Source organism: Rhipicephalus microplus, unplaced genomic scaffold, assembly GCF_043290135.1.
Source record: "Rhipicephalus microplus isolate Deutch F79 unplaced genomic scaffold, USDA_Rmic scaffold_34, whole genome shotgun sequence".
NCBI lineage: Eukaryota > Metazoa > Arthropoda > Arachnida > Ixodida > Ixodidae > Rhipicephalus > Rhipicephalus microplus.
The window spans coordinates 2,463,963-2,479,359 of record NW_027464607.1 but is presented as its reverse complement, the minus strand read 5'-3'; the positions used below and the strand labels follow the sequence as shown (position 1 = coordinate 2,479,359).

The window sequence follows — 15,397 nt, the reverse complement described above, 5'->3', positions numbered from 1 at the left end:
AAGTTCGAACCGATGAAGCGGACGGAGAAGAACCGCCTCCTTCGAAGGATAAAACTTCGCCCTCCTAAGCACTGTTCGAAAGCCAAGCACGTCCGAACTTCTGTAGTGACTCAGGAGAATGCACCGGTTTATATGAATCACCTGAGAACGAACACAAGCAGGACACCCATGCGCCGCCGGGAAATGATGGTGGCCGCAGTGCAACTCCAAGTGATCTTTGTTCCACAGTCAACGCTGGGCAAAGTGACGCCTTATCCACTGGGCAATGCCCAAGGAAGGTGAGTGGCATGGCACCTACACATTCTGGTTCGCCTCCCCTCTGTGCGACGAGTGCGAATATTTTCGACTTGGGACTATTTGTCTCAAAAAGCCATTAACTAAATGATCCAGAGACGATGGAGAAGCTGCTGCTCAATCCGTGGACCCCTCCGGCTAACTATAATTATCCGGCCACAGGGAAAAGAAATCTAAAGTTCCAACCTCACTGGGTAGATCGTTACCCATGGCTTGTTTATTCAGAGAAGCTTCAAGGAGCATTATGCGAATATTGCGTAGTCTTCGCAAGCGAGTGTGCAGGAAAAGGGGAGCACCAGCGCTTGGGCTGTTTTGTAACTAAGGAGTTCACCAATTACAAGAAAGCCATGGACGCGTTTAAGAGCCACGCATCCAGCAGTTATCACCCCATGTCAACAAGGCTATCAGAGAACTTTTTAGCAGTCCGGTCCCGCTCACAGCATGACATCTTAACACAACTTGACCACGGCCTTAAAAAGCAGGCGGAAGAAAACCGCAAGAACTTGCTGCCAATAATAGAAACAATCTTTTTCTGTGGCAGGCAAGAAGTACCGCTTCGCCGCACAGACGACTCTGGTCCGATAAATATGTCTGAAGTGCTGCCATTCAAAAATGATGGAAATTTTCGTGCACTGCTTAGGATGAGAGCAAAATGTGGAAATGCCGCCAGAGAGCTCACATGAAAACATCTCCGGCGAATGCGCTGTACACGAGCCCAAAAATTCAAAATGAGTTGATAACCCTCTGTGGTAAAATTATACAAAAAAGATAGTGGAAAACGTCAACTCAGGTTCGTGTTTTTCAGTTCTAGCTTACGAGGCCACTGATATATCTCGCACCGCCCACATTTCCCTATGTGTAAGGTACGTTGGACACGACACGTCGGGAGTGCCCATTCTTAAAGAAGATTCTGTAGATTTCGTTCCCGTGTACGATCTCACTGGCAAGGCGCTGGCGAGCACAATCCTGAACAGCCTTAGAGGTCATGGCTTTGACCTGAACCTACTTTGCGGGCAAGGATACGACGGCGCGGCATCAATGAGCGGCCACCGGAACGGTGTTCAAGCCTTCATTCGTCAAACAGCGCCCAAAGCGTTGTACGTGCATTGTAGCGCCCACTCGTTGAACCTTGCTCTGCTTCACGCATGCAAACTCCCCAGCATCCGCAACTGTTTGGGAACTGTATCCTCAACGTGTACATTTGTGAGAGCTTCGCCACAGAGGACGAACCAACTGCGAGACAAAGTAGAAAATTTAACACAAGAAAAAAGAAAATCAGTTCTCTCCTTTTGCCAAACAAGGTGGGTAGAGAGTCACGATGCACTTCAGTGTTTCCTTGAACTGTAAGTACCAATTGTACAATTCTTCGAATATTTGGAAGAAGAGGCCACGTCATCTGATACTTCATCAAAAGCTTCTCAACTGCTCAATGCCATTACGAAACCTGAGTTTGTCGTTTCGCTTCAGATCTGTAGCGACCTCTTCTCTTTGACACTGCCACTTTGCAAGTTTCTTCAAAAAATTGACTGTGACTTGACTCAAGCGTGCGATCATGTAAAGAATGTTATAGTCGTTCTTTCCACGAAAAGGGCTAGTGCGGAAACAGAATTTAATAGGATTTTTCTGAAGTCGCTCTCTTTGCTGAAGATCACAAATGTTGAGATGGCCCTACCACGCATTACTAGAAGGCAGATGCAAAGAATCAACGTACCTTCTGCTACTCCCGAAGAGTACTACCGGAGGAATGTGTATTAGCCTTTGCTGGCTGACTTCGAAAATCAATTAAGAGACCGGTCCGATGCCCATAAGAAGGTCGTGGTTGGCCTTAACATGCTGCTGCCGAAATTCTGCACATCGGCTAGCCTTTCTGATATTGATGATGCAGTGCAGTTTTACCTTGGCGACATTCCTTCGGCTAATGTCATCGAAGCAGAGTTCAAGCTGTGGGTGAACAAATGCTGCCAGATCGAAGAAAAGAATCGCCCAGCTTGTGCTTTACAGGCCTTAGAGATGTGCAACCGCGACTTTTTTCCGAACATCCACAGCCCACTTTCTATCCTGGCGACTTTACCCGTGTCGACGTCGACCCCGGAACGGACTTTTTCTACACTGAGAAGGCTGAAGAGCTACCTTCGAAATAATATGAACAATGACAGATTGACCGGACTAGCACTGCTCAGCATCCGTCGAGAACTTCAAGTGACCCCAGAACAAGTCCTCACAGAATTTTGCAAGTTTGCCGAGAAGGAAAAACTTCCTCGTTTAAACTTCCCTCTATGTTTCAAGAGTCGATTAAAAGCTAAACCCAGCTAGCCCAAGCTTCAACCCTTCTATCCTTTCGCAATTACGAGGAAACTATCCAGCAAGCGGAATGTGCGAACGGTAACAAGGAGATCGGAATGTCGGACGACTTGTTTGTTTGCTTGCATACATGCTGTCACGGACTGCCATTTTTGCAACCCGGCGTAACGGCAAATTAACGGGCGCCGCACTCCCCCGCTGACCGGTGGAACCGTTCGCTCATGAAAAGACTGGCCTTTAGTGCAGAGAAGTACTGAATGGGGTGTTCTTCTTCAAACGTTAGTAGCCGATGTTTGATCCTTTGTACCTACGGCGGCGTCGGCAGGGTCGTCAAAGGCCGCGATGCACCCCGAACTAGCTGTAGACTGCAAGACGCACCGGCTGAAACCAAGAAAACTGACCATTCCCACGGGCAAAACTGCTTGTGGACAAGCCGTATGAGAGAACCCCAACAGGTTGTCACTCTCGCTCAGTCGCTCAGACCCTCTCCTAATTAAAAAGGGACGTGGTCAATATATTTTTATGGTGGAGTTTCTAACAATGAAACGTGCATGATTGGACCCATGTAGAGGTCTCTTTTCCCCCAGGACGAGAATCAGGGGACACGGAGGTCGATTTAAGAGCAGAATTTTGCCTTGCTAAGCAGTCTAGTTGCTGACCAACATGGTGTAGAAGGAGATCAAGAAGTATCCCTTAAGTGGTTGTGGCTCCGTGTCGGCTGGCCACCTAAACTTAGCCATTCGTCTAGTTGTGACGCTAAATTAATGTCTGTAACATAGGCATCGGTACTTGAATCTCGAGTAAGCTCAACCTGTCCGAAATCGGCTTCAAGCACTAGCCTCCCGCAAACACCAGCGCTGCAACACCGCCAACATCGCAGTTGTGCCAGAACTCTCTCTGACTTCTCGCATCCGATCGTCGTTCACTCAACGCTGCTGGTCATCACAGGTATCTCTTCACCTGTTTATACCTTCGGACTTTCTCATCTATAGTTTTATTGTTGGTTAGTTTTGTGTAGTTTGTAATACTTCTCTCTTGTAAGCTGATTTATTGATTTTATATGTATTTTGTTGGTTGGTATTAAGCGTTGTACTAGATTCCTCTGCAATATTCCTAGATTCCTCTGCAGTGCTGCAATATCACTAGAGTTTTGTTTTTCCCCACATATATCTCTGATCTCTTCACTGTCTCTGCTTACGTACGGAACGACCTAACCTGCTGCCATTCCCGTCGCCGACTTCGCGCTGGCGACGCTAGAGTGGCAGCTTGTAACACATACATACCGTTTTTGTAGCGCGGTTTCATTGTGTTACTTCATCAGGAGCCGTTGATCGCGGTGTCCCCGGCTTTGGTGGTGCTATTGTCCAAACTTATTTCTTGCTTTAACCAGAATTTGAGGTTGACATACCAATTTCTTTATTTGGGTACAAATAATTGAAAAGTGCCATCGATTTATTACAAGTAAGCGATGTACTTGTTTTATTCACGAAAGTAAGCCTGTATAAATCTTAAAAAATGGCAGCCGTTCTACACGCAACCCCCCCCCCCCCGAAAAAAATTCCTGGGTATGGCCCTGGCTTACGTGTAATGTTTTTGAGGTGAAAATGAATAAAAAGGTTAGTAATTTGTAATAACGCCACTGCGCGGTTTTCGCACCAGACGTACAATGCACAATGTTTCTGCAATAAGAATGTTGTGATTGTCTGGTTGACTACGGCCGCGCTAGATGACGCCACCTGATCAGCTGGTCGGGGGGGGGGGGGGGGGGCGCTGGTATATGTTCAGTTTCTATGTTCCAGGCCATTATAGCTTTGGTAATCTGGCTGAAACACCGAGGAAGGAAAGGTAGGAGAGGGCATGCCCAGCCTGAGAAGGGCGTATAAAATGTGGCGGAAACTACGTTACAGCGGCCATATTCACTGGGCATAATGGCGGCGTTTTGTTATTGTTGAGGTAGTGCGGTGCGGCACCGTTCAGGCAGTCCAGCGGCGGTGCGCGCGTTTTCATGGGCCTCGCACCTAAGCGTGGCGTACTGCAGGTGTTCGAAAGCATCCATTCTTTGTGCCGTATTGTTAGCTACGCAATTTTCCTCCGGTGGAGGTTGTACCCAGGTGTCTGAACTAGAAACCACAGAACGCCATTTCTGTCGGTTGGCGCTGAGCTGTGTTCCATATAAGGAAGAAAGAAAAAAAGCGCCTTCTCTTTAATTTACTCTAATGACTAGACACTTACCCCGCAGACATCTTCCCTCGCATTTGGCTGGCTTTCCCTGCTGTCCTTGGCGGCTGTGTCGACGCGTGAAGCTTCCCGCAGACCTTTTCTCACACATTCTTTCGGCTAAGTTTCCCACCTTTCGCCCTAACGCGATCCTGGTCTGCGTTCTCCGTAGCTACTAGAGCACGTGAATCACACTGGAGACGTCTTCCCACGCACTTTCTGGTGGTCTTCGCTGCTTTCGTCCTAATGAAATCATGGCCTTTGGGATATCCGTAGGAACCAGTGCGCGTCGGACAAAAGAAGGGCGAAAACAAAGAGGCCGGCGCAAACTCAAGGGGCCGCCATGCATGCAAGCTCCACCAACGCCGACTTTACTGGCATAATTACAGACCTCTAGGTTTACTGCAGTGTAGACATTTTTTTATCGTTGTGTCTAGCCCACAGCTTGACCGAAAATTTCATAAACCTAAAAAGAAGCGCAAAAGGAGGAAAAAGTGATCTGAAAGAAGTTGTACAAATTTCGGTGCCTGGTTCGTCGTACGACAATGTCCAAAATATCATCTTTATTTTCACAAAGAACACATCACATAAAAAAAGCTTAACGTGCAACTTGCCGTGTTTATCGGAAACGCCGGCAGTGCAAGAGTACAACACCCACACGAAGAAATTTTGTCAACCATATCGCGGCAGGACAGCGTGTTGAAATCGAATCCGTTGGTTTCGGATAGCACCGGCGGGCGCGGCGCGCAGGCCACGTGCTTTTTGAGACTGAGTGGGAGTCGCGCCTTCTGCTTCGCAATCATATGTAAACAAGAGAGGAGAATTTGTCCCAGTCAATATGGCCGACTTCCGGCTTGATCGTGGCTTCAAACAAGTGACGTCAGGGCCGCTCCTACCTTTCTTTCTTCGGTGGGCTGAAACAATGTAATCGCTATTGGTGCTCGCACTTTGGCCTATTTTCACTCGACGGCTAGAGTATCCGCTGTGCGGATACCGTGAGTTCCTGCGAAGGTGGACCTTACAAGGCGGCCGATCCATGCTGTCCGAGATTTGGGGCCTTTGTGCCATAATATTTGTATAGTGGCTATCCACTATAATATTTGTGCTTAGAACTTATGAAAGGTGGCGCTGGCCAGCCTAGACTTTGTACATAAAAAGATAGAAAGGCAGCTACGAAATTTGGGAACCATCTAAACTCCCTAAAAAATTGTGACGAGCCTAGAGCAGAGGTTTATAACTACAGCTCAAGGTGCTATGCTAGAAGTGGCGTGGCCCAGTCGCTTTTTAGGACGGGAACAATCACCCCTGCGTTCTGCCAGGCCCTCAATTGTTGGGAAACGGAATCTCGGAGTGCGAAGGGCACCGGTCGAGGTTTACAAAAGACTGGTGTTGTGCCATCCTTGAGCAACAAGCTTACTTGACAATCCGTTATCTGTCCGAACTCTGGTTCAAACACTTCCGAGAAGCTTTCAAGCAAGCTAGCTACTCGATCGATCCCCACCCCACTCACACTCAACCAATCCAATTTAAGAGATTCCAAACAGTCTCACCCTAGCAACGCAGTCTCACTTTTTTGCAACGTACGGACCACGATCAGAGGCAGCGTCGCTGCCTGGTTGTTGTGCTCTACCGGCATCATCAGCTTGCCCAGAACCGCTAACGGCGTTCCCCCATAGGCTTTTAGCTTTATGCTACACGGCAACAACGGTCGCCCGGCCCAGTGTCGCTGATAGAGAGTCTCAGGGACGATAGAAACAGACGCGCCCGTATCTATCTGCAAAGGCTCATTACGACCCCCGACCCATACGTTTACAGTATAGTTTCGGACACTCTCGTCACACGGAAATACATTCTGTAGCAAAATATTGTCCTCACCACTACTGTCCTCCGCATAGTGCACGGTGCTGGCGGACGATCGGCACGCTCTTGCCGAGTGGCCCACTCGTTTGCAGGCGCAGCAGCGGTATTTCCTGAACGGGCACCTTTCGTCGGTGTAGGAGGTGGCTCCGCAGCGGCAGCAAGCCCAACCGGTTGTTTCTTTCGTTGCTCGGTTTCCATGTAGTCTCCACGCGGCTGTCCCGACCTTGAACTCAGAGCTTGTCGTTGTACGGCGTGGACACCCAGTTCTTGCCCCTCCGGCTGGAATTTCTTCGTCTCGGAACGGGCTAGTTCTATACTTTGGGCTAGTTCGCCCGCCTCTGCAAACGTCAGTGTGGCCCTCTTCAGAAGCTCTGCTTGCGTTGTCTCGTCTTTCAGCCCGGCAACGAAACGGTCCCGCAAAGCTTCATCCAAAAATGCCCCGAAATTGCAGGAGGCAGCCAGACTCTTCAATTCCAACGCAAAGCCCGCCACCGGTTCTGTGTCCTGCTGAATCCGGCGGTTGAATCGGAAACGTTCCGCTATGACTATGGGTTCCCGAGCATAATGCTTCTTGAGGGCTTGAATTAGTTGCGCATATTCTTTCTCCTCGGGCTTCGCGGGAGCTAGTAGATTTTTAAGCGTGCGATAGGTTTTCTTTTCAATAGCGGTAACCAGCACCGAAACTTTGAGGTCGTCGCTCACCTGGGTCGCCCGAAGGAAGTGCTCGAACCGCTCGATGTACGATTCGAAATTCTCGTCTCCGTCCTCGAGGAAAGGTTCGAAGTTGCCAGCCGCTGCCATGTTAAAGTCTTCCGCTCCCAAAAGTGCCTGGCGTCTGTCGGCAGTGCAGATTCACACGGGTCCCACCCTCGTCGCCCCTATTATATCTTCGTCTAAACCGGGACGAGACCGGCAGGCAGCACACGGTGGCTATGTGCAACACATGTTTATTCGGTCACATAACCAACTGTTTTACAACCAGGAAGGAAAAGGAGCGGTTGCTTATATACATGATCGAGCCACTATCACACCGAGCATTGACGTCACGAAGCGCAACAGTCCGAGTCCGGGTCACCGCTGATAGCGAAGCGCGTCTGCGTCAGCCCCCTATGCACAAACACGATAACACAACACTCACATGCGAACGAGCGACTCCAACTGCTCCATTAGATAGCTTCGATCACTGTGGGCTGCAAACGTGAAACGGAGTCCGACCGAAGCGCGTGGGAATGTGGCTGTTTAATAATGTTTAAGCAATATGGTGTGCCGTTATTTGACAATGCGGTTGGCTGATTAAAACCGAATAGTTAAATACTGCAAACTTTGGCAACGTTCGCGCCTTAATTGTTACAAAACTAAAAAAAAATTGTTTCGGTACAAGCCAGAGTCACTGCGGAAGCCACTGCGAGGCATCCGTAGCTGCTCTTGTCCGATTGTGCGTTCACGTGAGTGAGTGAGTGAGTGAGTGAGTGAGTGAGTGAGTGAGAGTGTGAACAACTTTATTATGGTCCAGTGCAGACGCTGAGGTTGCCACGCGTCACCCGGTTACTCACACGTGGGGACTGGCAGGTCTAGCCTGACGGCCCTGTCGCGGGCACACTGGACGGCCAGGATTTGGTCTTGAAGTTCTGGGCTGTGCAGAAGCGCATCCCACTCGGGTTTGCTATAAGTCGGTTCAAGCGACCCGCACTCCCAGAGCATGTGTGCTAACGTAGCGGTCTGCCCGCAAGCGGCGCAGGCGGCATCGGGGAATTTGTGAGGATAAATTGCATTTAGGTAAGCTAACGACAGGTACGAATGGGTTTGAAGTAAGCGCGACGAGACGGCCTGTGCTCTATTGAGTTTTGAATGTGGCATTGGGAATGCCCGCCTCGCCATGTACTCTTGTTGTGTGTAGTAGGTGTGTTTTTATGTCCTACGTCGTCGGCACTGGAGCCGTCGCCCAGGTCGAGAGCAGCGCGGTCAGTGAGCGCGTGCGCTGCTGTGTGGGCCGGCTCGTTCGGGTTCAGTGCAACGCTGTTTATGGAGCCGACATGCGCGGGGAACCAATGTACGGAGCCGACATGCGCGGGGAACCAATGTATGGTGTGAGGGACAATCGTATCGCTGGTGGAGCTGTTCAAGATCCTAGCTGCCTGTGTTGATATGCGGCCTTTTTGAAAGACCTTGACTGCGGATTTGGAGTCGCTGTACACCTCTTCGCACCGACCATGTAGCAGAGCGAGTGCGATGGCCACTTGTTCGACCACCTGGGGATTCATTGTGCGTACCGTGGCGCAGTTCGTAGTCGAGCCCGTCTGGTCCACAACCACTACTCTGAACTTTTTGCCGTCTCGATATGCTGGAGCGTCAACGAAACTTGCTTTTACGCCACCTTTTCCCAGTTGTTTCAGTAGAGCCGTCGCCCTTGCCCGACGACGTCCCTCATTGTGTACAGGGTGAGTGTTGCGGGGTATTGGGGCAACAATGACGTTTTCCTGTATATGTTTTGATATACGCACGTTATTTGTTTCCAACTCCATTGGGTTAAAACCTAGCTCACCAAGTATGCGCCGACCAGCCATCGTAGTGGACAAGCGAGCCAGCTGCGAGCGTTGTTGCGCTTCCGCTATCTCGACAGCAGAGTTATGCACACCGAGCGCGAGCAAGATCTTGGTGTGTGTGCGTACGGGAAGCCCCAGTGCTTTCTTGACGGTCTTTCTGATAATCACGTCGAGCTTGTCCCACTCCGACCTAAGCCAGTTGTGCATGGCAACGGTGTAGGTAAAGTGGCAGAGCACAAAAGCATTAACAAATTGTCTTCTTTAAGGCCTCTATGTCTCCCGGAGACTCTTTTGACGAGCCGAAAAGCGTTGTCAGTCTTGGCGACAATCTTGCGCAGAGCAGTGCCGTTGCCACCCTTCAATAAACATGTCGAGGATACGGATGGTGTCTACCCTCGGGATTTTCTCGCCGTCACTCGTGTAAATATGTATATCGTTTTCCTCGACGGGTTTCCATCCCTTAGGTCAGCCACCTCGTTCTTTTCTATAGAGCAGGAGCTCCGAATTGGCGGGTGAGCATCTGAGTCCCGTATGGCGCAAGTACGATTCCACCTCGGCGACTGCTTCTTGAAGGGCATCTTGCACCCGGCCTTCGCTGCCGCCAACGCACCAGATTGTGATGTCGTCGGCGTAGATGGTATGCTTGATGCCGTCCACGCTAGCCAGTCTTTTCGACAGTCCGATCATGCAGAGATTGAACAGCACCGGAGAAATCACGGACCCCTGGGGCGTGCCTCGATGTCCGAGTGGTACGTCGTCAGAGAAGAAGTTCCCGATGCGCAGCCTCGCTTTTCTTCCAGACAAGAAGGACTTGATGTAGTTGTACAGCCTGGGCCCAAGCTCGGGTTTCACTACAGTCTCCAAGATGAATTCGTACTTGATTCTGTCAAAGGCCTTTTCTAGGTTTAGGCCAAGAAGAGCCTTTGTATCTCTAGAGTATCCATCAAGGACTTGGTGCTTAATGAGCAGCATTGAATCCTGCGTTGAAAGGCCGGTACGAAACCCAATCATATTGTGCGTATAAATCTCATTTCCCTCCAGGTAGTCCTTAAGTGTGTTGAGAATTGCGTGCTCTGCCACCTTGCCCACGCACTGCGTGAGGGAAATGGGGCGAAGATTCTCAACGCAAGGAGGCTTTCCTGGCTTGGGAATCAGTACGGTGTCAGCTAGCTTCCATTCCTCAGGAACCCTTCCCGTTTTCCATGCTTCATTGATGAAACCAGTTAGACGTTGCATGGAAGCGTCGTCGAGGTTTCTGAGGGCTCTGTTCGTGATCCCGTCTGGTCCTGGTGCCGACTTGCGATTGAGCATTTGTATTACTCTCCTGATTTCAGCCTCTGAAAAGTCTTCGTCTAGTTCAGGTAGACGAGGACCGCCATACTCTGGGAACACGCCGTCTTCGTCCTCTCGTTCGACCAGCAGGTACTTGGAAACTAATCGGGTAACGAGTTCGTCAACCCCCTGTTCTTTGGTGGCTTTGTGAAGGGCACGGGATAAAGTGTGTCTCTGGTTGGCTTTAGTGCTGTGCTCGTCCAGGAGGTGTTTCAGAAAGTGCCAGGACTTTCCATTTATGATTTGACCGTCGACGAACTCGCACAACTCGTCCCACTGCTGTTTGCACAGTGTGCCGCAATGTTGTTCGATTTCTCTGTTCAACTTTGATATTCTTTGTCATAGTCCATGGTTGTGCCTCTGCTTCTTCCATCGAGAAAATAGAGCTGTCGTGGCTTCGAGCAGGTGGGCAAGCCTACTGTCCATCTTCTTCACATTTAAATCTGTCTTTATCTTCTTGGTGGCAGCGATGGTATCTCTGCGGATGCCCTCGCACCATTCCTCGAAATTGTCAGGAGCACTGGCCCTTGTACCGCGAATGCTGCTAAAAAGATCCCAGTCAACCAGCGTGAGCTCTCGGACTCTGCTATGGTCCACTATAATAGAAGTTTGCAGAATGTAGTGGTCGCTGCCAAAATCCATGGTGGTGTTGGCCCATGTAGTCTTTTCGGCATTCTTGATGAAAGCGAGGTGTTGCGTCGTGTCTCTGGTCGCAGAGTTGCCTATCCGTGAAGGAAAAGCCTTATCAGTGATTAAGGTAAGGTCTAGTTCGGTGGCGTCCTGCCAGAGGTCGCGACCTTTTCTCGTCTCATACGCGTATCCCCATAAGTCATGTGGGGCATTGAAGTCACCGACTAGGACAAGGGGCCGAGGACCGGTTAATTCAACTGCCCTCTCAAGCAACGTCTTGAACTGCTGGCGCCTGTGCCTGGGGTTACTGTAGACATTCAAAACAAGAACACTCTTTTTCCGCTGATTGCGCCATGGTGTGTGAAGTAGGATCTCTACCATTACATATTCGATATTGCATCTGGCCATCTGCAAGTTGTGGGCGACGTGCGTCAACTTTTTACTTATAAGTGTGCAGACACCTCGTCCTCCTGACTGGCCAGGGACTGCCCTGTAACCAGAAAGGGACGCTGCAAAGGCTAAGGTCTCTTGAAGTGCTATAATTTGAGGTTTCTTCGCTATTTTTCTAAAGTACTGCTGCAGGGGTGCTCTTTTACCAGCGTACCCCCTGCAGTTCCACTGCCAAATACAGACAGCGTCTTTATCGCTATTCATTATGAATTCTACTTTGATCACCGCCCTGGGGGGCCAGTGGGGCTCGAAAAATCGGTTCATCTTCATAATTAGCTCCTCGGCTCTCGACGTGTACGGGAATGAGCATCTCCACGTTCCCAGGCGACGCACCCTGTGGCGCAGATTTAGGCAGTTTGGCGTGAATTTCTAGCGCAATGATGCGCTCATTCATTGCCCTAAGCCCCTCTACTGGGTCACTGAGTGCAGCCTGCATCTGCCTAACACTCTCCGTGAGGCTAGCTACACTCCCTGCCACCATCTTAATGTTTTCTGTAATTGTAACCAGCGTTTGCTTAATCTCCTCGACTTGAGATTCCGTGTTCTTAAGCTTGCTTACTACCGCTCTTCGTTTGGTTGCCATGGGCCCATCACCAATAGGAGCCGGAACCGGCGTATCGGTGGTTTCGCCTTCAGTTTTGCTGTGCATCGTGCTCAGCATTCTTTTAAACTCCGCCATTTCATTTGGCATTTTAGTAAGCGTATCCTTAAGCTCGACGTTTTCCTTTTTTAGTCGTAATATCTCCGCGTCTTTAGTATGCTCTGGGGACGGGTCGCATTGCATGGGTTGCTCACCGTCATTACTACGAACCCTGTCGGCCCAGGTTAGGTTTGACTTGCCCCTGCTCTGGTCCTCGGTGGCGTGGACTGCCCCGGACAGCTGGAGTCCCCGTTCGTGCCTGCAATCTGTCCTGGACGAGGGGTCCGGTCTGGTGCTCGGTGCGTCAGTCTTTCCCTGGCCAGCTCCGAGACCGGATCCGGAACAGGCACCGGAGCTGGGACGTGGTCTTGTGCCACCCTTGGATTGAGACCGTGTCCTGGACATGAAGCGGGCCCCGGATCTCGAACGGGATCCGAGACGCAATCTGGACGTAGAACGACTCCTGCAGCTGCCTCTGGTTCTGGATCTCCCTCGTGATTTCAATCGGCCTCCAGGAGCTGATGGTCCGGGCTGGCCCTGCTAATGACAGTCGTTGAGCTCGAGGAAGCCATCGACATTGACGGATGGAGACCTCTCCCGAAGGGCGCGAGCCCTAAGGCCTCGCATGCGCCTGACGACAAGAGTATCCGATATTGGTGCTGGCATTCCCTGGTGGATGCGGTGAGGTGCTTTGCGCCACACAAACTGCATATTGGTTCACAAACATGATGCTCTTCTTGCTTGAGAACTTGTCTACAAGCCTTGCAGACTGAAGCGTCAGGCGTCGGGCAGACGTCACAGCAGTGTCCTAGTCGGCCGCAGGCATAGCAAACATCAACTTGCTTCCTGTATAAAGTGCCCTTGATGAGGGTGCCGCCATAGGAAACATAATTGGGAACCTTGTACCCGTCGGACAGCACTATGATTACGCCAGTATTTTTTATTCTTTTTGCTCCGAGGGCCAGTGGCTTTCTCGCGTTGACAATCTTCCGGTCGATGGCTCCTGGATCATCACTAAGAGGGCTCCCATGGATGACTTTCTTGCAGGTGGCATGTGGAGCAGCAACATATGCACTGACTTCGTGGTACTGTCCGGCCACAGTAATAGCTTCAACGTGAACGTAGCGCTTAACATTCTCTTGGCTCAAAGTATTGATGACCATAATATTTTGCAGGTGATTAGGGCACATTGTGTCCGTGTTTCTCTCTTCCGGACCGAGCCCCGCCGCACTCCATATGGCATCTGCCACGACAGACGTGCCAGACTTGCTAATACACAGACCACCTCTCGGCCTCACGATGATCTTAGTTTCTTCACATGACAACGGTGGCATCTGGCTTCCCCTTATAGGGTTTTTCTTGACATCTCTGAAGCTGTGACGGCCGGACGTAGGTTCTTGAGAATTCGTCTTTGACGCCGGCGTTCCAGCGCCAGCAGCTCTACTGGCTTTCCTCACTTCCGATCGTCTTTTAGTCACCGTAATCCACCCGGAATCCTTGTTATCCTCTTCAGCGTCCCCCGGGGTCTTCGATGATTCATCTTCCATCTCTTAATGTGGCGAGAACAAGTCCTTTTCCGTTTGAGACGTGGTGCCTGTGCACCACGAAAACAACGGCGCGGCCGGGCCGAACGACGGCCTCTGTAGCTGCACACTCAGCGTCATCGTCACGAAAGTCACTTATTAATGTACAAATAGTCAACCCACCGGTGTGATTCTTATGTCCACAGCGTCCCGGTGATCTTAGAAGTCCGTTGCGACCCAATTTCGGGTGAATGCGGCCTCACATAACCCCAAGAAGCGAAGAAATCACTGGAGCCGATCGCAACGCGTCCGACCTGCACGGCGCCATCACCAACCCCCCACGTGATACAGACGTTGGGCGAGACTGTTGCCGAGCTATCCGAGCGGTGACCTGAGATTGGTGACCTAGGCACTTGGGCGAAGAGGTGGCGCGGGGGCCTTCAGTTTTTCTAGGTGGTGTTGGCTTAGGCGACTTCGTTTGCATTGCGCGTTCAAATGCCACGACACATTGTTGTGCCGAGTGCGTGATTTGCCATGCTTCTCATTCTTTGTTTTGGCACTCGTTTCTCGCACGGCCGCCTGTATCGGCGCGCGCCGTGCTTCTTTTTTTATGGAAATGCACTTTGTCGTTGACGACACTGCATAGCTATGTTCTGCGGTCGAGCGCTGTCTTGAGAGCAACACGTTGTTGGAAAACTAAATTGTGGTAATGCTAATGTTGTAGTCGTTTTCACCTTGCCGATGATAGGCAACATTTTTTTGTGCACACGTCTCTGCATTCTGAAGTTCCCACGATATGACAGTGATGCGAATGCGACGTTCCTATTTAAGCACAGGCCGCAAGATTCGAACTAATCTACCGGTTCTTTGGCTGAACGGCTGCTGATACGACTTTCTGCTACTTGCATACATGTTTTCATATGCATTTTCACGTTGTCATACCACACTGACTTCAGGCAAATAATTTTTTTTTGGTCTGCTTTGAGATTTCGTGTGTGATTTACTGTCTTTTTCCGAAACATGCCGTACTGCTGCGTGCCGTACTGCAAGTCAAGCACCAAGAAAATGCTTGGTGTAAACTTCCATGAGTTTCCTGCAGACCAGGCTATCCAGCAAAAGTGGCTTAAAGCCATATCCAGGAAAGATTTCATTCCAAACGACAAGCCCGCCAGTAGCGTCGTCTGCTCATTGCATTTTGTGGGTGATGACTACTCTTCCGATTCACCCAAGAGACGGCGTCTGAAGAGGACTGCTGTTCCCAGTGTCTTTCTTGGTTACCACACCTATATGCAGCCGCAAACACCACAGAAGCGACGAAAGTTGGAGCAGGAACAACCACCGTGTGCAGTTCCTGCAACGAAGGTCATTCTTTGCACAGTGAACAGTGACAGTGTCGAAGATTGAACACCAAGTGGCCGTGAAGAAAGCCACCAGCTGGTTCCAACGTCTGTGATCTACCTATACCCACGAGTTCTGAAACCTTGCGGGAGTCTGAAACTACTCATGACATACAGACTTGCCCCCAAAATATTGAGAATAGGCATCCAGCGAATTTAACAGGATGCGCAGCTCAAACTACAGTCAAAATCATCCCATGTGCGTTTTCC

General features: G+C 50.3%; 1 protein-coding gene across 1 annotated transcript; it reads left to right on the top strand.

The window, feature by feature from the left end:
- Positions 1–14,810: 14,810 nt before the first annotated feature.
- LOC119164624 (THAP domain-containing protein 2-like) lies at positions 14,811–15,194 on the top strand. The gene has a single exon (XM_037416847.2). The coding sequence runs from the start codon at positions 14,811–14,813 to the stop codon at positions 15,192–15,194; it is 384 nt and encodes a 127-aa protein (XP_037272744.2).
- Positions 15,195–15,397: the final 203 nt, after the last annotated feature.

Bases quoted from the DNA above. Each gene is read 5' to 3' on its own strand.
- LOC119164624 (XM_037416847.2), top strand. From the start codon at position 14,811: ATGCCGTACTGCTGCGTGCCGTACTGCAAGTCAAGCACCAAGAAAATG.